This window comes from Salminus brasiliensis, chromosome 11 (genome assembly GCF_030463535.1).
Source record: "Salminus brasiliensis chromosome 11, fSalBra1.hap2, whole genome shotgun sequence".
Taxonomy (NCBI): domain Eukaryota; kingdom Metazoa; phylum Chordata; class Actinopteri; order Characiformes; family Bryconidae; genus Salminus; species Salminus brasiliensis.
In genome coordinates, this window is record NC_132888.1 from 17,369,067 (window position 1) to 17,392,097 (window position 23,031).

At 40.7% G+C, this 23,031-nt stretch overlaps 2 protein-coding genes across 3 annotated transcripts; both read left to right on the forward strand.

Moving 5' to 3' along the window:
• The first annotated feature begins 10 nt into the window (after nucleotides 1–10).
• On the forward strand, nucleotides 11–3,449 carry rflnb (refilin B). The gene is made up of 3 exons (XM_072692016.1): nucleotides 11–653; nucleotides 1,403–1,488; nucleotides 1,605–3,449. The coding sequence occupies exons 1-3, from the start codon at nucleotides 474–476 to the stop codon at nucleotides 1,921–1,923; spliced, it is 585 nt and encodes a 194-aa protein (XP_072548117.1). The 5' UTR covers nucleotides 11–473; the 3' UTR covers nucleotides 1,924–3,449.
• An 8,496-nt stretch (nucleotides 3,450–11,945) lies between these two features.
• Nucleotides 11,946–18,320, forward strand: exo5 (exonuclease 5). Of its 2 annotated transcripts, XM_072692009.1 has the most exons (6): nucleotides 11,946–12,259; nucleotides 13,314–13,404; nucleotides 14,399–14,649; nucleotides 16,519–16,623; nucleotides 16,749–16,921; nucleotides 17,394–18,320. In XM_072692009.1, the coding sequence occupies exons 1-6, from the start codon at nucleotides 12,178–12,180 to the stop codon at nucleotides 17,859–17,861; spliced, it is 1,170 nt and encodes a 389-aa protein (XP_072548110.1). In that variant the 5' UTR covers nucleotides 11,946–12,177; the 3' UTR covers nucleotides 17,862–18,320. The 2 variants fall into 2 exon arrangements, with proteins under 2 accessions (XP_072548110.1, XP_072548109.1); XM_072692008.1 differs by lacking the exons at nucleotides 11,946–12,259; nucleotides 13,314–13,404 and adding an exon at nucleotides 13,419–13,749.
• The last annotated feature ends 4,711 nt before the right edge of the window (nucleotides 18,321–23,031 follow it).

Sequence of the window (23,031 nt, forward strand, 5' to 3'; positions counted from 1 at the left end):
TTCTCCAGAAAGGGGAGGGGATTACTTCTCAAGGCCCCCAAACATTTTTTCCCTCTGAATCTCACTCCAATCAGCAGTGGGGAGGCTCTTATGAAGGCGGTGCTTTTTAAGCTGCCTGCATGTAAAACAATGAGGAGCTTTGAGGTAGGACAGTTTTCAACTCGAGCCAGTGCTGGTGGAGCTCTGCTGCCTCTAAAGGAACTAAAGGACTTTGACCCATCTAACTCCGTTTAAAGGCTTCAGTACTGCGCGCAGAGGAGGCACAGGAGCCTGGAGAGTTGAAGGAAGGAACCGTAGCAGTAAGCAAGTGGATTCAGCAAGTGGCCCCTAGTCTGAACGTACCTGTCACTGTGAGAGGAACTGCTAAGCGCTACTGACTGACTGACTGACTGTGAAACCTCCAGTAAGCGCCTGTAAGACAACGCGGTTCCTCTCGGGTTTGAGCTCTCTGGTGGAGCTGGAGCTGAGGGGCAATGGTGGGAAGACTGAATCTGCACAATGTGTCTGACGACGATCTTCTGGATATGAGTTTTAAAGCTGATCGTGCTCTGGACAGCCCGGACTCTGGACTGCCGCCTAGTCCCAGCCCCAGCCCCTGGCTACTGACGGCGGGCAGCGAGAGGAGCAGCGGGGGTTCAGAGGACGAAGGCAGAGTGAGTAATCGAGAGACCTGAGACCTGTCCTCGCAGATGCCAGACATCTAGCTAGCTTATTATTATTTACCTCTGAGGGACGCTTGTAGAGCTTGAATAAAGTCCAGCCCCATTCAGAGCGCACTCAGTCATTTTCGCTCCATCAGGTGCTCGTGGACGAGTTAACCCTTTCATGCATTTTGATGCAAGTTGTCTGAAATTGATTAAAATAATATTTTTTGCATTTATCATATTATTTAATGACATAATATCTGAACATAGCTGTCGTTTCTGAGTTCACCTCCTACCTGTATTCACGTCATGTTTGTTGAGCTATAATACCAGATTTCAGATTTTTATTTAACGACTATTTTAAAATTCAACTAATGTTTATTAAGTTGTAATTCCCGAATTCATCTTTTTTGTTTAACTTTTAGTTTAAATTTACCTTGTTTTATTTTAGTTGTAATACCGGAGTCCACCTCATGCTTGATTAGCTATACTGCCTGAACTCACCTCATGGTTAGCTGTAGGCTAATACCTGAGTTCACCTCATGCTTGTATAGCTATATTACCTGAGGTATCCATTTTATATATTATTATTATTATTATTATTATTATTTATTATTTTATTTTTTAAATTATTTTTATTATTATTATTATTTATTTATTTTATTTTTTTTAAAGTGGTAACAAACTGGTAAGTATATTACTGTCACTTCTGTTGTCTGGTAATAAAATGCTGAACGTCCATCTTTTTTATATTCCAGGTTCCACCTAGGCAGGTTAAGGGTCTTCACCCATTCTCTTACGGGGAGGGAATTGAACTTGACCCTCTACCCCCGAAAGAAATAAGGTGACGTTCTTCCACGTTAAGGTCCATTGGTGTTTTTTTTTTTTTTTTTTTTTTTTTTTTTGGCTTGTGTACAAACATTGGTGAAACACGTGTTAAACTGTTGGGTATTGTTGCAGATACACCTCATCTGTGCGCTATGACTCGGATCGGCACTTCATCCAGGACGTGTCTCTACAGCCCAAGGGTCTGGGGCTGGCGCTGTGCAGCCAGACTGTGCTGGCCCTCTCTCAGAGCACCTGGAGGCGTTACAAAACGCAGCTGGAGCTCCAGCCCCGTCAGCGGGTGCAGCGCTACCAGAGCACCACTATTGTGTACCCCAAGCACGCCAGGACCCTCTACACCACCCATCTCAGTTATGACGGACGGAAGCTGTCCAAGCGCTTCCTGTCCAGTGTGGAGCTAGAGGCGTCTGACTGCAGAGCCAGTCAGTATTGAAGGGTGATGGGCTTTTCAGAGATTCCCTAACAAAATCTGCCCATCCTTAACTCTGTAAGGACCGTTGCCCACAGTGAAGTTCAAACCTGGACTGTGGGATACGAGTGGACTGTCCATGTTAACCCCCTGTTTGTTTTTTTTGTTTATTATTATTATTTTTTTAGCATTATTGTTTAGGGGATTGTTACGGCTCTGGTTTAGAGATTAGCTTTGGCAAGTGTGTAGAGGGCTGGATAGTCTGAAATGTTACTGTTGTACAAATGGATCATATTTTCGAAGTAACATCTGCAGCTTCCCCTGTGACCCAAACTCTGTGAGATTCTGTTACTCGGGGCTTTTGAATGCTGCTGCAGATGTTTGCTTGGTTGTAGTTTATGCTGAGATGATGCTCAGTAATGACTGAGGGTTTTATTGCTAGGGTTGTCCAAGTGAAGGAACGACTGTAAATGAAGCACAGGGAAGTGACTTATGAATTTGATGTGATTTTAATGAATTTTAATGCTGATAGTGAAGAAGTGAAATGGGTCGGTTGGTGATTTTAAGTTAATGGGGTTCCATATTTTGTTTCACTGATGACAAAAGCAAGACCCATGCTCCCAGAAAGAGGCTAATAATGGAATATTCTACAGTCCAGGGTGACTATATTCTTGGCACAGTGCAGAAATCACAGTTTTAGGTCCTGAAAAGAGAAAATGTCCTGAGAAAAGAGCCTGTTTTAGTCAGTATAAAATATATATATATTAAACTACAGGCGTGTGGATATCTTGCTATATATATTTTTTTCAGTGCTTATTTTCACTCTGCACCTTCTAGGTTTTAGGTTTTGGATGTGCACATGCTCATGCATTTTCTAAGGCTGTGTTTCACTGAGGTTCTAACTTCACATTGATGTATCACAGGACTCTGTGCGCTGTTTTCAGGGATGGAGATGGCTTTCTTAAGAAACAGGGTAATATTGGAGATTTTGCACAGTGCTAACAGGATGAGATCGTATGGATAGGCATACCTGAAACACAGGATCCACTCGAGTTTGACACAATCTCTTTGCATTCTATGTGCACTACTGTAAGTCCACATTTTGGCATAAAGCCACAATTTTTTTATTTTCATTTTTCCATATGTTTTATTTTTCCCTAAACATTATGCCAAGTATATCCCACTGCTTGGATGCAATGTTTATTGATTTTGTTCCTTTTTGCTGCAAACAAAATGAGGAAAGGTGGTTCTGAGAGTGAGATCTGATTTGTTGTGTGTGTGTGTGTGTGTGTGTGTGTGTGTGTGTGTGTGTGTGTGTGTGTGTGTGTGAGTGTGAATAGCAGCACTTGTAGACAGTACCGTTGTTTTGATGTAATGACTTTACCTGTTCAGACGCACTTCAGCTTAGTCATGTTCTAGGAAAATCACTGTTTCAGTATATTTATTTTTGAAGCTCTGTTCAGATGAACAGAAATGGGTTTAGGAAAAAAAAACATATAAAACACTCGAGTTAATTTCAGACTGAAATAAATATGGGCTTTTTCCAGTAACTACTGTTGATCTGTTTTATTTAACCCCTTATGCACCATGACTTAAAAAGAGATATTAGGAATACTAATACATGCAAAACAATGCAAACTGGCTGAGTTGTCATTAAACTAATGTTTTAGGACAGTAGGAGTTGCCAGCAAGTCATTCATGATACTCAAAGGCCCCCTAGAGGTGAAAAATTGAGGGCTGTGAAAATCAAGCTGGAAATTAATAATACAAACTACACTGACCCTCAATCACGACCCACTCACTCCGCCTGGCCACTCCGCCGCCTTCTTACCATATTAAGGGCTGTCCCAAAGTAATTAGTGTGGAGGGGGAGTGGGTCCTAAAACCCTCCAACAGCAAGTGAGTACCAGGGCACATTAAACCATGACAAAAAAGCAGAACGGAGGAAACACCACATATGTGGGTTCTAATATCACTATCAGTAAAATATAATATTTGGATATTACATTTAAGGCATTTAGCAGACGCTCTTATATTGAGTGACTTACAAAACTTTTACTCAATAAAAAAAACCATACATTTACTCAGAAAAATACCCTTAGATAGTTTGTATAGGCTAGGATCCATAAGTTACCCAAAGGGTGGAAAACACATTACTAGAACTATTACTACGTTCTAGCCTACATCAATTCATTCATTCATTCTTCTGCCTGAAAGCAAAGAGGGCATCCCAAAGTTTACCCCTGATTCCATTCCCTCCCCCTAATTGGACCAGAAGGGTTATAAATGAGGAGACTGGCCACTGGTTGAAATATGACTGGAGCTCAGCATGGCAGCAGTTTATGGATATATATATATATACATATACATACACACACACAGTGTGAACAGACTTGCCTTAAAGGACTCCGGATTGGGAAAGTATTTATTTAATTCATATTGTTTGAGCATGACAAAGGTTTCATGATTATTCCATGGACACTGACAGCTAAAGTTGCCTACCACTGTCCTTTTGGTTGCTCCTTTGGACTGTTTGTTACTGCTGAAGTGCTCTGGTTTGCCCCAGAGGACTCCAGAGATTATGCCAACAATGAGATTTTGCCGGGCAGCCAGATAACATTTCCTCCTGTTGGCTTTTTAAACCTCCATTCTCATTGCCTCGGCCACCAGATCACTCAGCACCCCCTCCCACCTCAGACTGTCCTGGGCCTGGCGTCTGTCCACCTCTGTCCTTGTCGTCCTTGTTCTTCTTGGATGCTGGTCTGACCTGGGCTCTTCGTTGGCAGTGGCTCTGTGAGAAGCTTCTTCAGACTGCATGCCTCATGAAGTTTATCTGATGGGCTAGCTTGACCTGCACTGGAGGCCAATCCTCTTGAGGGACCTGCGTGACAAAGTGAGACTAAACTGATCTTCTTCCAGTGCAGTCTTTAAATGTGAGTCAGTATACAGAGCAATGTTGTGACACGTTTATAGATAAGAACTTTTGATAAGGCCTTATTTTTTTCTTCATCATTAGTTCATGAACATTTAGCACTTTAGCAGTCTTGCTAAAGTGGGACACTTTCAAAAATATGATTTTTTGTCCCTATATATTCTAAAACAATATTTATATTAAGAACTTCCTATGAATAGAATCTAAGAAGGAAATTAATTGATTTATTAATTTCATTGATATATTTGTTTTTAAATTAGATTTATTTTATTTCAAATGTGCATCTTTTAGGCTAATTACTGGGTGTCTGTGGAATAAGTCCTCAAACTAAAGCTGCCCAGCTCGTGTTTTTAGGAAGCCAAGCAAATTATTTATTGCAGAAAAATTGAGCCCAGGTTTTGAACTCACAACCCTGTCATCAACAGCTTGGAGCTCGAACAGCTGAGATACCACTGCCCAAGACAACGTCAGCTTGCCGAGCCCAAGTATTGAACCCGCAACCCTGTCTTCTATAGTCCGGAGTTCTAACCGCCACCACACTTTAATCCTGTAATCCTTGTTCTTGAAATGTACATAAATCATGGAAACAACACAAGTGTTTTGTACACTGTGTGCAGAATTATTAGGCAAATGAGTATTTTGATCACATCATCCTTTTTATACATGTTGTTTCTTTTTATACATGTTGTTTCAAGCTCTATAGGCTTGAAAGCCAACTACCAATCAAGTAAATCAGGTGATGTGCATCTCTGTAATGAGAAGGGGTGTGGTCTAATGACATCAACACCCTATATAAGGTGTGCTTAATTATTAGGCAACTTCCTTTCCTTTGGCAAAATGGGTCAGAAGAGAGATTTGAAATTGTGAGATGTCCTGCAGAGGGATGCAGCAGTCTTGACATTGCCAAACTTTCACCGAACAATCAAGCGTTTCATGGCAAATAGCCAACAGGGTCACAAGAAACATGTTAAAAAAAAGGCGCAAAATAACTGCCCATGAATTGAGGAAAATCAAGTGTGAAGCTGCCAAGATGCCATTTGCCACCAGTTTTGCCATATTTCAGAGCTGCAACGTTACTGGAGTATCAAAAAGCACAAGGTGTGCGAAACTCAGGGACATGGCCAAGGTAAGGAAGGCTGAAAAACGACCACCTTTGAAGAAGAAACATAAGATAAAACGACAAGACTGGGCCAAGAAATATCTTAAGACTGATTTTTCTAAGGTTTTATGGACTGATGAAATGCGAGTGAGTCTTGATGGGCCAGATGGATGAGCCCGAGGCTGGATCAGTAGAGGGCAGAGAGCTCCACTCCGACTCAGACGCCAGCAAGGTGGAGGTAGGGTACTGGTATGGGCTGGTATCATCAAACATGAACTTGTGGGACCTTTTCGGGTTGAGGATGGAGTGAAGCTCAACTCCCAGACCTACTGCCAGTTTCTGGAAGACCCCTTCTTCAAGCAGTGGTACAGAAAGAAGTCGGTATCGTTCAAGAAGAACATGATTTTCATGCAGGACAATGCTCCATCACATGCATCCAAATACTCCACAGCGTGGCTGGCCAGTAAGGGTGATGACATGGCCCCCTTGTTCACCTGATCTGAACCCCATAGAGAACCTGTGGTCCCTCATAAAATGTGAGATCTACAGGAAGGGAAAACAGTACACCTCTCTGAACAGTGTCTGGGAGGCTGTGGTGTCTGCTGCACGCAATGTTGATCGTAAACAGATCAAGCAACTGACAGAATCTATGGATGGAAGGCTTTTGAGTGTCATCGTAAAGAAAGGTGGCTGTATTGGTCACTGATTTGTTTTTGGTTTTGTTTTTGAATGTCAGAAATGTTTATTTCTAAATTTTGTTATATTTGTTTACCTGGTGAAAATAAACAAGTGAGATGGGTATATATTTGTTTTTTATTAAGTTGCCTAATAATCCTGCACAGTAATAGTTACCTGCACAAACAGATATCCTCCTAAGATAGCCAAATCTAAACAAAACCCACTCCAAAAATATTAAGCTTTGATATTTATGAGTCTTTTGGGTTGATTGAGAACATAGTTGTTGTTCAATAATAAAAAGATTCCTCTCAAATACAACTTGCCTAATAATACTGCACATACTATCTTGTGATAAGTACTCTCCTGGTTTAAGACCTGGAGACGCAGCTGTATTTTCCCACAGCTCATTTCGATGCAGGCTTCACTGCTTACTCTGCTTGTATGTGAACAGGGGCTGTTATAAGCAGGTAAGTCTGAGTGAACACAAACACACAGGGAGTCATTAAGAACCTCACATTCATCTCAGTGAGGTCTCCTCATGTGAAACGTGCATCACCATAGAAGCTAAATACATATATTCAGCCTTCATAAAACATGAAATTAACCCAGTGTTACATAGGCAGCAGCAGAATTACACACACACATAAAATAATGCCATATAAAATAAACAGAACGCAGAAAATCATTTAGGTTTTATTACTGCTATTTATAATAGTTAGGTGAACAAGCCTAATGTGTGTAGAGACGTGTTGGGCATTTCAGATTTCTACTGTACTTCAGCTTAGCTGACGTCTTAGTTGGCGGTGATCCCTCAAAAATTCCTCAAAACAGCCAACTAACCACCAAAACTTCTCTTTGAGCACAAATGAATACTAAATCACGATATTTAGCAAAATTACTGCTAAAATTTTATATTTAAAAAAATTATAAAGTCACCCAAGGCATTATGGGAGAACTCCTGGGCCAGAATATCATAGGTTGTGTCTGAAACATATAATTAAATAAATGCTGCCTACTTAGGCAGTATTCAAAGGGAAGAAGGATCCGAGTTATGTCCATGTAAACTGTTTGCATAAAATGCTGTCTGCAAAGGTACCTTCACTACCGTACTACTGTTTTGCGAAGGCAAAACTTTACATGTCCCGTGGTCCTCTAGGTTAATGCCGGCTCCTCTTGAGAGAAAAAGCAACATGGCAGAGGCAAGCAGCAATATGTACAAATGTAAGTTATTTGTGTTAATAATATTTATATTAAATAGTAGTAAACAGTACGATTTTAATTTGTTACGCCACCTGCTGACAGTAGTTGTCAATATCCTGGTAACACCATGAGGTATTGCTGCCTTTGAAGTGTACTGACTTATGAGACAGCATAGGCAAGTCATTGAGGCAAATGCCTTCCGTTTCAGACACACCATAACGTCACACTGTAGGTCATTTAACTCACTTCTGCTCCCCAACTCATATCAGTCCTGTCATGCTGAATGGCAGCTGCCACTTGGCTTAAAGGTTACTATCAGATGCCAGTAAGTCAGTGAAACCCGACAACTAATTTAAAAAGCACATCTGTAACAGTCAGTAGCAGCTGCAATTTTAATCACAGCTATGCCATATGTAACTTCAGGCAGTTAGTCAGCTAGCATTGGGACATAATACCAGTCATTACCTGGTGACAGTTAGGATTTACTGGCTCCTTACATAATTACTATAAATCCAACAAAGCTGTACATTAGTATACCAAGGGGTTGTAGGCAGGAATAGACAACGGCAAGGGGAGCAGTAAGAAATGAATTATGGTCAGGTTTGGCCACACCCAACTGCTATCTAATCTTACTGTACATGAGCTAGGAAATTATTTATTAACCCACAGAAGCCCAGAATAAACATAGGCCAGGCTTTTTGACTCAGACCTGAGGCTATATCTCAGCTGAGTTAACATCATGGTGGTGATTACTCAAAAAATCCCAACTAACACCCAACTCACCCCCAAATCGTCTCTTAATATCTCATCTCTCAATACTTCTGTTAAAATTAACACTAAATAACAATGCTTAATAAAACTGCTTCTAAAACACCTCTATATTATGTATTTAAACCCCCAAAGGCTCCAAAGCATCATGGTAGCAGTCCTAGGCCACAATACCACCATGTCACTGTATACGTTAGTGAACTCAGTGTTCCCCCCAGTACTGTTCAAATCTGCCGGTTTGGAAAAGGCTCTAAGTGTGCATATAATAGATTTAACGTCTAGCCTTAGCATATCATTTAGCTTATAATGCTACAATAGTTTAACACAGGCAAAACATCTCTTTACGTTTTATGTTCAAATTTCTGTTTTAGCATGACAAGGTTTCATGGTAATTCCATGGATACTGTCATTTTTGTTGCTCTTCTGGACTGTTTGTTACTGCTGAAGTGCTCTGGTCTACTCCAGAGACTTCAGAGGAATTGCTAACAATGAGCTGTTGCTGGGCAGCCAGATTACATTTCCTCCTGTTGGCTTTTTTAACCTCTATTTGCATTGCCAAAGCCACCGTCGTCCTTGTTCTTCTTGGATGCTGATCTGACCTTTGGCTTTAGCGTTCTTTCTGTCTGGGCTCTTCGTTGGCAGTGGCTCTGTGAGAAGCTTCTTCAGACTGCGTGCCTCATGAAGTTTATCTGATGGGCTATCTTGACTTGCACTGAAGGCCAATTCTCTTGAGGGACCTGCGTGACAAAGTGAGACTAAACTGATCTTCTTCCAGTGCAGTCTTTAAATGTGAGTCAGTATACAGAGCAATTTTGTGACAGGTTTATAGAGAAGAACACTTATGACATTTATGCCTTATTTTTTTTCTTCATCATAATTAACATCTTCTCTTATAACACAAATTAACACTGAATAACAATGCTTAATAAAACTGCTACTAAACACTTACCATGCCATGCTGCCACTCATTCAAATGGCATTCAGCCAGTGGAACCTGACAACCATGTGGTGCCAATCACACGCATTACTGAGACATTTAAAAAGCACATCTGTAGGAATTAGTAACAGCTGCAATATTTATCACAACAGCTATACTATATGTAACTAAAGGTGGCTAGCCAGATAGCAATGGAACATAAACCCATTCATTACCTGCTAAGAGTCAGGATTTACTGGCTGTACATCCCAATAATTAACATGAGCCCCCCACCATAGCAGTGTGTTATTCAACACCAAGCAGTTGTGTTGAATTAAAGCAGAGACTGATGATGGACAGTCTTAAGCATGTTTATCTGCCGTAAAGCATGTTTATCTGCCACTTACTGCCTTGTCTTAAACTCCCCTATTAAAGCACAAAGAGGGACCAAACAAGCATTCATTTGTTTCCTCTAAAACAGCCTTAAGGCTATATCTCAGATTAGTTGACATCATGATGTTGATTACTCAACCCTCCAATCAAACCTGTCATGCTGCCACACTGCACACATTATCTACGTTATCTGCCATCTTAACACCAACAGCACACCAACCTAAAGCAGACAGAACACCAACCGGCACATCCTAAAGCAGACAGCACACCAACCGTCACAAACAGCAGCTGGCACAACAACAGCACACATCTTACAGCAGTCGCCACATCAACAGACACATCTTACAGCAGGCGGCACACCAACAGACACATCTTACAGCAGGCGGCACAACAACCGGCACATCTTACAGCAGGTGGCACAACAACCGGCACATCTTACAGCAGTCGGCACACCAACAGACACATCTTACAGCAGGCGGCACACCAACAGCACATATCTTACAGCAGGCGGCACACCAACAGACACATCTTACAGCAGTCGGCACACCAACAGACACATCTTACAGCAGTCGGCACACCAACAGACACATCTTACAGCAGGCGGCACACCAACAGACACATCTTACAGCAGTCGGCACACCAACAGACACATCTTACAACAGGCGGCACACCAACCAGCACATCTTAGAGCAGGCGGCACACCAACAGCACACATCTTACAGCAGTCGGCACAACAACCGGCACATCTTACAACAGGCGGCACACCAGCAGCACACATCTTACAGCAGGCGGCACAACAACCGGCACATCTTACAGCAGGCGGCACACCAACAGCACACATCTTACAGCAGGCGGCAACACCAACAGACACATCTTACAGCAGGCGGCACACCAACAGACACATCTTACAGCAGGCGGCACAACAACCGGCACATCTTACAGCAGGCGGCACACCAACAGACACATCTTACAGCAGGCGGCACACCAACAGACACATCTTACAGCAGGCGGCACAACAACCGGCACATCTTACAGCAGGCGGCACACCAACAGACACATCTTACAGCAGGCGGCACACCAACAGACACATCTTACAGCAGGCGGCACAACAACCGGCACATCTTACAGCAGGCGGCACACCAACAGACACATCTTACAGCAGGCGGCACACCAACAGACACATCTTACAACAGGCGGCACACCAACAGACACATCTTACAGCAGGCAGAATGCATTGTGTACTGACTGCTTTAGGTTGTTTCGGGTGGTGTGCCGGCTGCTTTAGGATGTGCTGAATTGTGTGCTGGCTGCTTTAGGTTGTTTCGGGTGGTGTGCCGGTTGCTTTAGGATGTGCCGGATGTTTTTATATGTCCCGGATGGTGTGCCGCCTGGCAGCCAGGTGAAGTGCTGGTTCATTTTAAAAGTGAAGATGAACGGTGTGCCAGTCAGTAATATAACCTCTACTCCAGGATTGTTTTATTTATGAGAGCCATAGTTTCACTGACTTTTACTTATTTATTTATGACCTACACCAAATAGAGCTTAGATGTGCCCAACATTAGGGTTATTTACCCTTATTTGTTACACATGAATTATTACATGGTGGTCGGTGTGGCGCAACAGCCACCTACTGCCACTACCTGCCACTGAGCTACCACACTGGTGGTCGATTCCCGGTCTGGGTGGCTATGTTGCGCTACACCAATAAGAGTCCTTGGGTGAGACACTTAACACTACACTGGCCCACCTCTGTAATACAAGTAACCATGTAAGTTGCTCTGGGAAAAAGTCAGCTAAGTGCCATAAATGTACATTAGCTAAATGCATTTATTAAAATGAATAATTTCAATGTTTTCAAACGTTGCTTTTTTCCCTATTGAGAAATTGTGAAGTTGCAGAGCTCATATTTCCTTTTGAGCAACATTAATAACAGGGAGTTTGTTTCGCTTTTGATTTCAGATGTAAAGAAACTGTATCAAAGGCTGAACCGCGTTGCCGTAGTGATCCACATTCGAGCCAATGGCGTTGTGAGGGCGTGTCCTAAACTGGAGGCAAGTCCGGGCAAAACGCAGTGAAACACAGAAAGAGCGTAAACATGAAGACGTCAGAGGGAGGTGTGTGTACAACGCAACCTCTGAGCCCTTTAACCCAAGACTGCACAACACATCATGTGTACAGATGAGACGAGACAACAGCAGCACGACAACAACACGACCGTGAGCCGGTATCGCTGTTTTCGGGGAGGGTGAGCTGCTGCTGCTACTGCTGCTGCTGCTGCTGGATCTGTTAGCTATGATGGAGTCGCAGAGTGAAGAGTGGGACGACATCAGCGACTCTGAACTCCTCGATATCCAGCTAGATCAGTCCTGCACAGGTAATTTATTACACACCGAGGACTGGGCCCTGAGAGTGTCCGGTTAATACACCCTTAATAAACCTATTAAACCCGTTTAATAGTCGTAGTGTTGCAGCTTCATCAGCAGCAGTCTCCATCAGACCTACAGAGGTTTGATGTAGTAGCTTGTAGCACGATCTACTACGATCGTCTAATAAGTTAGTTAGCATTAACGCTGTTTCATAAGATTTACTGCGGATTCAGTGGATAAACACACAGTCTGGAAGATGTGTTGGTAGATGTTCATGTTCGCGGATGGTCACGAGGTGGCGCTGTTGTCATGTTGTATAATGATCGCGTGACTGCTGTCCTGTGATAACGCAGTATCTGCAAAACAAGGTTTCCTCTGTTTTGGGCTGAGAAATGTAAATGAAATTTCCTATTGCCAGAGGTTGCTCTGTTTTCTCTTAGGCTGCTTTTTTACACACCTCCACACAACGTTAGTCTTTTTTTGACATTGTCTCTTTTTCATTTAACTGTATTTGATGGTATTTGGTGTTGGTAAATTCAAGGCAAATTAAGTGTGTGACATTTTCACAAATTAATTTAGTCATCAACTGCTTTACCTAAATTTATGAACTAAAAAAAAATAATTTAGGAAAGCCTTTAAATATGAATAAACATTATAAAGTAAAAACTATGCATACATTATGGATAGTAGTTTTACAAAACTGAATTTTGTTTTTTCACCCAACATAAAAACATCTTTTTGGAACTGCACAAAAACCTTGTGGGACACAAACTCAACTAAATTTGGCTCAAAGCATGTGATCACCTAAACCAACTATACACGCATAGCAATTTAAACACAGAAATGGATATTCTGAATTAGTTTTACTTGTATTTGTTATACAACTCATATAGAAAACTATAAGTACTATATAATATTACTATAGAATTATTATATATATATTTTTCTAAGGGAAAAATGGTAACATTAAGGAATAACTAAAGGCACTCGTTGTATTGAGAAATCCTACTAATTTTGACTGTTAATTATTTATTATACTGTTTCTGTAAATTCATGTTTCAGAAGAACCACCTAAGCCATGCAGTAGCGAACCAGGCACAAGGAAAGACACTGTGAATAAAGGCTCCATCACTTCCTTACCATCAGGTCACAGGTAAATCCATTTCTCACCCAACCCCCCAACAAAACACAGCGGAACTATATAGAAAATACAGAACTGAAACTCTAGGCCTGACACTGGTTTGTGTTTTCTTTGCTCTGAATAATTCTCACCTCAAGGGACACTCGGAATTGAGATATTTATTCATATGCTGTGGGGCTGTGTCTCTAAAAACAGTGTGGCACAACAGATAACACCACTGCCACTGAGCTACGATATCATGTTGGAGACTGGGGTTCGATTCCCAGTCCGGGTGACTGTGCTGCGCTACACCAATAAGAGTCCTTGTGCAAGACTTTTAACACCACATTGGCCCACCCCTGTAATACAAGTAACCTTGTAAGTCGTTCTGGATAAGAGAGTTAGCTAAATGCAGTTAATGCAAAGTTTCATATCTATTGTCCATTGTGCCACTAACCTGTACAGTTTACTCCTTCTGAAAAGATATTATCGTCTCTTTTTAAAATGACATTGTGCTCCCTACATAGTGCACTATTAAAAAAAAAAAATCCACTGTTTGGATGGAGGTGCTGTAATTTCACAACCTACAACATGCACTACATAGGGGAAAGGAGATTAGAGACAGGACCTCACGGAGTAAACACAGTGTGCTGCCTTTTTGGAAGAGTGAAATAAGAACGAAGAGTTCTTTCAACTTTAGAAGATTAAACTTTAGAAGAGCTTACACACAGCTCGAACTGTGTGTAAGCTCATGTTCACCGAGTTGATGATGTTCTTGGAGAAAATATAGCTCAACTTCAAAAGTTCTAGCTGTCAGTAGTCACGACTGGCTGTTACAATACCAAGCAGAAGTACTGATGTTCTGTGCGTATTACAGTTCCCAAGTCTTTCTGTGCCCTGTTGTTCTTTATAGATAATAGTTTTACTGTGTGGGCTTGCACATAGTTTGTATTGTGGGATGGTAACTGAATAATGTGCAGTGCCTGGTCAGTATGTGATGGTCAGTATTGTCTACCCTGGCTTGCAGCATTGCGGAAGGGCTGGAGCAGAGAAGTCTTAAAACAGACGAGGAGAGAGGAGAGAAGAGGAAGAAAACCGTTGAGGTTGTCCGAAGCCCTCTGCTGCGCTTCATGAAGCGTCACCTGAGTGTAACCCTGCTGTGTGAGCAGACCTGGTGTGAGTTGAAGCTCCAGTATGGCATCCTACCTCCTCAAGTCAGGAAAACAGACAAGCAGCGGGTGGAGATTCAGACTGGCGCCAGTATTCACCTGGCAAGAGGTGAAGATCAGTTACTATTTGTCTATAGCTATGTCTTCTTTAGATGTTATATTGTTTAGTGATGTTTAGGTATGTTCCAGTCCAATCCATGGGGTCAGGAAAAGGCCTGGTCCAAGCATTTTTGATATATTAAGCTTGGGCAACCTCAGCTCCTTTCGTTTTTTTTGTGCTCAATGTTAGAGGCAGTATAAGAGGACGCAACCTGCAGAAATAAGGCGTTTTCATAAGTTAACACACTGGCTTACAACCTCAGTTTTACACTAAATTATTAGTTCAAACTCGGTTTGAGCAACATGTACCGCTGTTGTTGTTGAGTCACGCCAATAAGCATCAGCCGCAAGCTCAAAACCAATAGATCCATGTTCAGACTGTCAAATTTTTGCCATATCTAGATTAAATCCAGATTGATTTTCGGTAGTCTGGACAGCAGGAAACCACATGAAATACAATTTTTGCTAATCGGATCTGACCCACATTCGGTGATGTTTTCATACGTGATTACAATCGGATTTGTACGAATGAACCTAGACACTCAAATCAGATTTTAAAGGCCCCGTTCATATTAACATGCATCCCGGGTGATTCAGTCATAAGTAGCCAGCACAAAGTACAGTTGTGAACAGGATACAGTGCGTCTTGTGGTAGTCGTATTTGCTTAAAGAATCAGAATCAACACGCTTAAAGAATCAACTCGATCAGTCAGCTTTAGGAATGTAGAAAAACACACTTTAATTCTGCAGTAAACGTAACGCCAGCTTCAGAACTGCTTCTGACAAAAACCTTCCAGTACAGTGTCAGTTACACTTTTTATACCCCACAAATACGTGATTAATGTGCATTACGTGACATTCTGACTTTGAATTAGGACTTTGGACTTTGATGTTCATTTGCTGAAGCGTGCTGTTTCCATTACCTTTAATGTGCTGATAACGCTGGGCCCCCTGTGGTGAGGCTGGTGTGAAGTTTAAGGACCCCATTGTTTCAGGATAAGAAAGTCACCATTTGTCTGCTCCCATTCCACATACAGTTCCATATGTAATAGCATGTGGTAAAACTAAAACAAATTAAATGAAAATAATCGATACATACAAAACTGAAATTCCTGAAAAATTCAGTCTCGAGGACACTTTAATCTGATCAATCAAACAACATTTGGCGGTTCATATGTTGGCGTTAATGCTCCTCCAGCAAAAATAACGTGAGAAATATGATTACAAGCATATTTGATTTGGTAGTCATTTGTGATGTCAAACAGGTGTGAACAGGGCTGAAAAATCTCCACCTTAAAGAGTGTTTTCAAACAGCAGTGTTTTTTTAAGTGACCAAAACCAATTTTGAAAACCTCTAATCCACTCCACCTGATTGCTGCCTTCAAAGATCCTTGATTGGCTGAATGCAGTGCATTAGACTTGGGTTAGAATTGGAACCTGCAGGAAGGTAGAGACAACTAGTAGGAAATAAGGAGTGATAAACAATTATTTACATGAATTAATGAAAATAAAAATAAGAACGAATTCGATATATGTATTTATGACATTTCACTGTTACAGAAACTGTATTTAACCATTTTTAAATTTACAGTCTTTTACTGTCACGGTTTGACAGTTTTTTACTGTAGAATTGACATTTTTAAAGTGCATAAAATAATCATTCAAAAACATATTAAATATTTAACACATAACACAAAATGTATTAATTGTATTGTAGTATTAATTAGAGAGGTTTCTAAATCCCCAAAACTTACAAACTTTCCCTTTAACAGACTAGCCTCTCTAACTAGATTAGGACATCCCTAAATGCACTCTTTTCCTCTTTGCAGATGCACTTGATAGCTACCTCCTACTACCTAACCTCTATCTCTGTTCACAGAGTTGGAGGTTCATGCAGTCGTTCCTATTAATACCCACAGCAGAGAGGATTCTTTTGCCATTAGATTGCTTAATGTCCTACTCATGATGCCCACATTGGAATCAGGTATGTTAGTTACATCAGTATGTAACATCGGTATGTTGTTTAATGCAAAGACAAAGGATGATTAAGAACAAGGTGGTTTGTGAGTCTATCTCGTGTGACTATATAGCTGTTGTGTGTGTTTTCAGGCCAGTGTGTGCGTGAGTTTCCAGTGTTTGGTGTATTAGAAGGCGTGTGTGTTATGGGAGTCATTGATGAACTGAGTTATAACCAGAAGGGGGAGCTAGTGTTGAACGAGCTGAAGACCCGCAGGCAAGACTCTCTCCCTGGAGACGCACAGGCCGTTGGCCACTGCTTTCAGGTGTGTAGAAGCTAAAAACTGAAAGCTGTACCTTCTGCAGGATCTGATTGTGATTCCTTTTCTCCACAGATTTACAACAATGTTTTACTATGTAAACAAGTACTACAGACAAATTATTGACACGCTCTACCTTCTTGAATGGGTGGGCTAATCGGCAGTACCAAATAGGGAGAAACTCAATTAAATAACACCTTTTTTATATAACAATTTTTGAAGAATATACATAAAAGGTTTTTTTATTCCAACAATTTTATTCCAACAATCAGGAATAAAATAGTATAGTTTTCACTAGCACCCAACTTTAAGCCTGATCGTTTTTCTGTACTTTGTCCATTTTAACATGCTTTGCTTTTCTTTCAAAGATTAAGTTAAAGACCAAATCAGCAATCATGTATGTTGTTTAAAGCCCTTTTAAGAAACGTCTGGTATGTCTTACTCTGATTAAACACTGTTCTCTCTGTGTGGGTACCAGGTGGGCTTGTATAAGCTTCTGTTTGATGCACTGATCAAAAGCGAGGTGAGGAGGGAGCACATAGTGGACCATTTCAAACTGCGAGCCTCCCCGGCACTTGGAGCAGAGGTCCAGGCGCATGCTGCGAGAATCGGGATTCAGGTTGCCACCTTTGGTGAGCTGGTGGACACTTTCTTCATGGTCCTGTCCTGTTCTGACGTGCCGTGCATCGATCTCCTCCAGGTGGAGTACCGTCATCAGGATTCTAGCAGCCTAATCGGCACCAGGGTGGTCCCCTTCGACGAGGCACAGCTACGGGCCGACCTGCGGGGCTACCTGGCCTACTGGACGGGCCAGAGGGAGCCCAGAGGAGTAGATATAGAGGAAGCATGGAAGTGCAGGATGTGTCCGTACCAGGAGATTTGTGACTGGAGAAAGAACAGATCACAAGCCCCTGAGACTCTTCACACCAACAAGAGAATCAAATGATCTGACGTACAGAAATTTATTGTTTGTAGCAGCTGTGCTAATGCTTCTAGCTTATGTCTGTGATCAGCTTTTCAGAAAATATTGTATATTTTTATATTTTTATATAATGAACTACCACATTTTTGTAAATTTTTTTTATATCTGTGATTAATTTTACATATTTTTATGTAGCTTAAGCTTAAGCTTGTCCAGCTGACTTTTCTGAATAATTAATACAGCAGTAATGTGGGTAATATTATGCACTGATTTATTATGAATGGTCTAAACAATGTTTAATATTCTTCGCCTGACTGTGAAATGATGTGATAGAAAGATTATGCTATAAATTATTTGTGGTTACTTTATTGAAGTTCATAAAAGCTATAAGACACCTATGTACACGGTATGAACAAAAGTATTGGGACATCTGCTCATCCATTGTTCCTTCTGAAATCAAGGATATTAAAAATGTATCCTGTTTTTGTTGGAGTAACTGTCTGTACTGTCTAGGGAAGGCTTTCTTTTATATATTGGAGCATTGCTGTGAGGATTTAATTGCATTCAGCAACAAGAACGTTAGTGAGGTAAGGATGTTGGATAATCAACACCCCACCTCATCCCCAACTACCAAACTCACTCCAAAAGTATTAGATGGAGCACCAACCATCATTTCAGAGAACACAATTCCACTGCTCCACAGCTCAATGCTGTGGGGCTTTATACCCCTCTAGCTCACACCTGGCATTAGGCTAAGTGCATTTTTACATCTGTGTCAGCAACAGGTGCAACTTAAAGTAATTGAAAGCACTCATCAGAAAGGGTGTCCACAAACATTTGGACATGTTGTGTTTATAAGCGTTTCATGACAACTGACCTAAACCTATATAAACAGAAAGATTCGTAACATTTGCTGTGGTTAAATGATTAAATGAAAGAGGATTTAGGACAACCGACTTGTTGGAAAATGTCTTTATAAATGTTACTATAGGTTTATGTCAGTTGTTAGTACATGTTTATGACGGTAGTCAAATGTAGTCTTAAAATGCTGCCCTGCAGTACAGTGTTACCCTATTCTGTACAGATTTGCCATTCTTGCTTAATGTTGACTGATTAATATTAACACATTTTTAATGTGATATATTTCTACACAGTATACAGTGTGTCAAAAGTACAGACTTACCAGAGTGTTACTCTGTTAAGAGTGAAAGAAAAGGATTTGGTGTGGCATAAAGCCAAATATCAAACATTTACCTGAAAAAAATGTACCAACATTTAAGTACATAAAAGTAAAAAAGACCAGCTGATTACACTCTGGCTATTACATTATAAGATGAATGAGCTTTAGCTAAGGACAGTTTCAGTTTATCGTGATGAAACATGTAGTTAAAGTATAGATTTTCAATTACAATACTTAAGTTGAGTACAGAAAATAATGGTTTATATTAACTGTATATTAATTTGTTTAGAGTAAACACAGTTATGTCTAATGATACTTTTGGTTATTAGATGAGAACATGTGAATAGAAACTAAAGAGGATAAGTACATCATCAGACATTTACTCACCTACATTAATACTTAAGTACAGTAACAAAGTACAGTTTCCCACCCTCGATGGAGTATGAATGTCTGTGACAATATTCACAGTACAAGTACTCCAAAATAATACTAATAAAGTTAAGAAATAAAAAAGTACAGAAATGAAGGACAATTTAACACCCTTGATGAGGTATGAAAGTTTGTGTACTGCAAACTAAGTTCTGTAAATGCAATTTTGCTAGATGAGGTTGTTATTCTGTTTATTAACATATTAAGCACAAGTGTGGAAAAAGTACAATAATTGTTTAAAGTAACAAGTATGAGTACATTATCAGTTTAAATGTAAAAATACAGTTAACTAAGTACAATTCTCCCACCCTGGATGAGGTATGAAAATTTGCAGCAATCGCATTGTTGCATCTGAATGTAATGGTGGTTTTGTCCATTAGATGAGGCTGTTGTTCTGTTTTTTTCCCCCTGAAATTTAAATTAGGAGGCAAAGAAGCTACAGCGGTAAGTCACAACTCTGACCATCCCTGCCTTGTAAAATGACCAAATAAGGGTACATCATTCTGTCTGTACTTGAAGATTCTTGTGGAATTGCACAGCTCCTCAACCCTTATTCTGTGTGACATTTACTGCTAACGTTAAATTCATTCTCAGTAAGAAGCGCTGCAGATTTATTGCAATGCCTTGTTGGCTTTAAGGGCTGAAACTGAATCTGCAGTGAGAGCTGTGTAGCTGACTTGTGGTTGATGTTGTGTCATAGGCCTCTGGAGCATCATCCTCATTATCACTGGACCACAGAGGGGCTGAACACATCTCACTGATCTCCTCAGTGATCATCTACAGTCCAGTCTCACGCTTACATTTTTACACACACAGACACAGTCACAAAAACTGTTTGGTCAGTTGTCAAACAAAGTAGGGACTGGCTGGATGACAGCAAACAGAAACACAGAATTCATCATTGAGGGTGTGTGTTTGAACTGGTGCAGTGTTCAGTGATGGCAGCCAGGCGCTCTGTTTGTTGTATTAATTAACCCCAGAGTTAAAATGACACGATAGGGATACTCCTTTCCTTGGTACGAGTCTCTTAGGCATGTGAAAAGCTCTGAAAAGCTCTGAAAATATATACTGTATAAACACTGTTGTTTAAAGTGCACATGTAGTTCAGCCAGTCCCTTTCCTCACACTACTCAAAGTATAGTTATATCATGTAAATAAAGTCATTCTGAGTGGTTTGATGTGGGATTTTTTTGCATTCCACGTCAAACTGACAGAGCAGTTCACATTTGTGATGGGAACCAGACATCTGAAGCATCTCACATCCATAGGGAACCAAGTATACTGTATACAGTATTCAGTATACAGGAGTCAGGAGACTGGATCTTCAGCGTCATGCAGACGAAAAATTCCTACACAGGCACAGCTTAGTTGAGCAACTGTCTGTCAGAAGTCCAAAATAATGCACAGACTGTCAGGGTTTAAGTACACTGATGTGAGGAGGAGGACGATAAAGGGGGAAATGAGTGAGGGTAAGGTGGCAATGGTAACGTTATCAGGGGAAAGGGGGAAAGGGGTGTAAAAAGGCAGTAATTAATGTAACACAGAACAAAGGCACTGGCTAAAACTCTACAAAGATTGAGTTAATAATCAAGAGAAAACACCATTTGTTGTGAGCAGTTTCTCTCAAGGGTCACAGTTGAGCATCTTCAAATATCAATTATACGTACTCAGAAAAGTGGAGAGTGGTTTAGATCGACACTGTTATCCTACAATGCAATGTGAAATGGAAACGATGCATGTTGGCCTAGCAACGCTTCATCACTTCGGGTTAGTGTATTAATATATTGTGTACTAACTTGCCAAACCCACACTATTAGGATCAGCATGCAGTATTTAGCTTATAGCATTAGTAAGTAGTATGCAATTGGGATGCAGCCAATGACTAAACCTGGTAATGAACTTCTGAATTGAATCAGGTGCCTTTAAGCAGGGAAATCACCAAACTGCATAGGAATCCGGCCCTCCGACACTGGAGTTTCCCAACCCTGCTCTAGAAAATGACTTAATGAAATGGTTACTAATGTTGCCTAAAGACTGGCTACAGAAGTGGAGTGATAAGGTTTTGGATTAAGATATATTTTCTCACACTTTTATGGTGTAGAGGTACATGTAGTGAGTGTTGTAAGAAAAAACAGTCCTCAGAAATATCTTTACAAGTTTGACTAATTTTTTTAACTATTTTAATTCATACAATAAATCAACAATCCATATAAAGACTCTAGAAGTGTAGATTCTCAGCAGACATCAACCTCTGGTTATCAAATTGCTGCAAATACAGCCACTTTTTTCTTTACTATCCAAAATGTAAAGTTCATGTAAAGAAACATTCTCTACACTAAATTAGTTTATTAACTCATTTTGAAGGGTGGTTCAATAAAAAAAAATACAAAAAAATAGAAAGGCTAGACCCAGACATGTTTGGGGACTGAAGTTTAGTTTTGCACTACAGCTATGAGGCTACTGACATAGCAACCAAAGAAAAGGAAACCACAAGCTAGCATTGTGCAAACTTCATGCCTAAATTATCACACACTTCCCTGAAACCATGTTGGTTTAAGTAACCTCAAAAAGACTTGCTAGACATCTGATGACATACTTTTATTTATATTGATGGGAAAATGCACAGAAAAAAACACAGAATCAGATGACTGCTACTGCTACGCAAGATAGTTATGTTCATTGTTGTCCCTTAAACCTTAGACACCAAGCTAGTCTTGGCTTGATGTCCACTATTCCTTCACTATTTACAAATGAAAAAAAATACTTTCAAGTTCCATTTATGCTTGTGGTCATAATTGTCTGGAGTACAGAGAGCTGCTATTATGTGCTGTTTAGCTGAAATCTGGTGTAATTAAATTTAGCCTGTATTCCAATAAATGACTCTTGCTTGTTGAAAAAAAAAGAAGTTTCCTCCCCTGTATTTAGCAAAGGCCTTTTATAAACCAGTGGTGGACAAAGTGTAAAGCTTCTGCTATGAAAGTACTTGTGTGGAAAACTATGGAAATGTAATTGCTTCTAAAAAGGAAACAAAATTTAATGGTCATTAAATGGCTGGCATAAAAAAAAGTCATTCATTCATGGCCTGGGGGTCGCAAGTTTGAATCCCAAGCCATGTTGCTTGATCATTAGTGGCCTGAGAAAGCACAACTGGCAGTGCTTTCTCTGGGTGGGTAGATGGCACTCCCTCCCCTTATCACTCTTAAGCGATGTTGGCCAGCACTGGCGTCTGTTAGCTGGTGCGGCTGGTGGAGCTGGGGATCCCAAGCTTTCCTCTGAGCGTGTTGGCTGCCTGGCAATGCTGCAGCGGCGGCCGAAAAGAGGCGGTGGCTGGCTTTGCATGTATCTGAGGAGACTTGAGTTAAGAAATTACAAAATTAGGAGCATTGCTAGTGCTAAGGGGGAGTTACAGACAGGCATGTTAACTGGCAGTACCAAATTGGGAGAAAAAGTGAAAATGTGAGTGGTTTGTTGTGAAATGTACTGTTCTTGAGAAACTTCAGCTGTTCTCACATATGAACCAGGTCCGGACATTTTCCGCATTCTCCAGAAAATGACCTGCTCTATTTACATTTACATTTACATCAG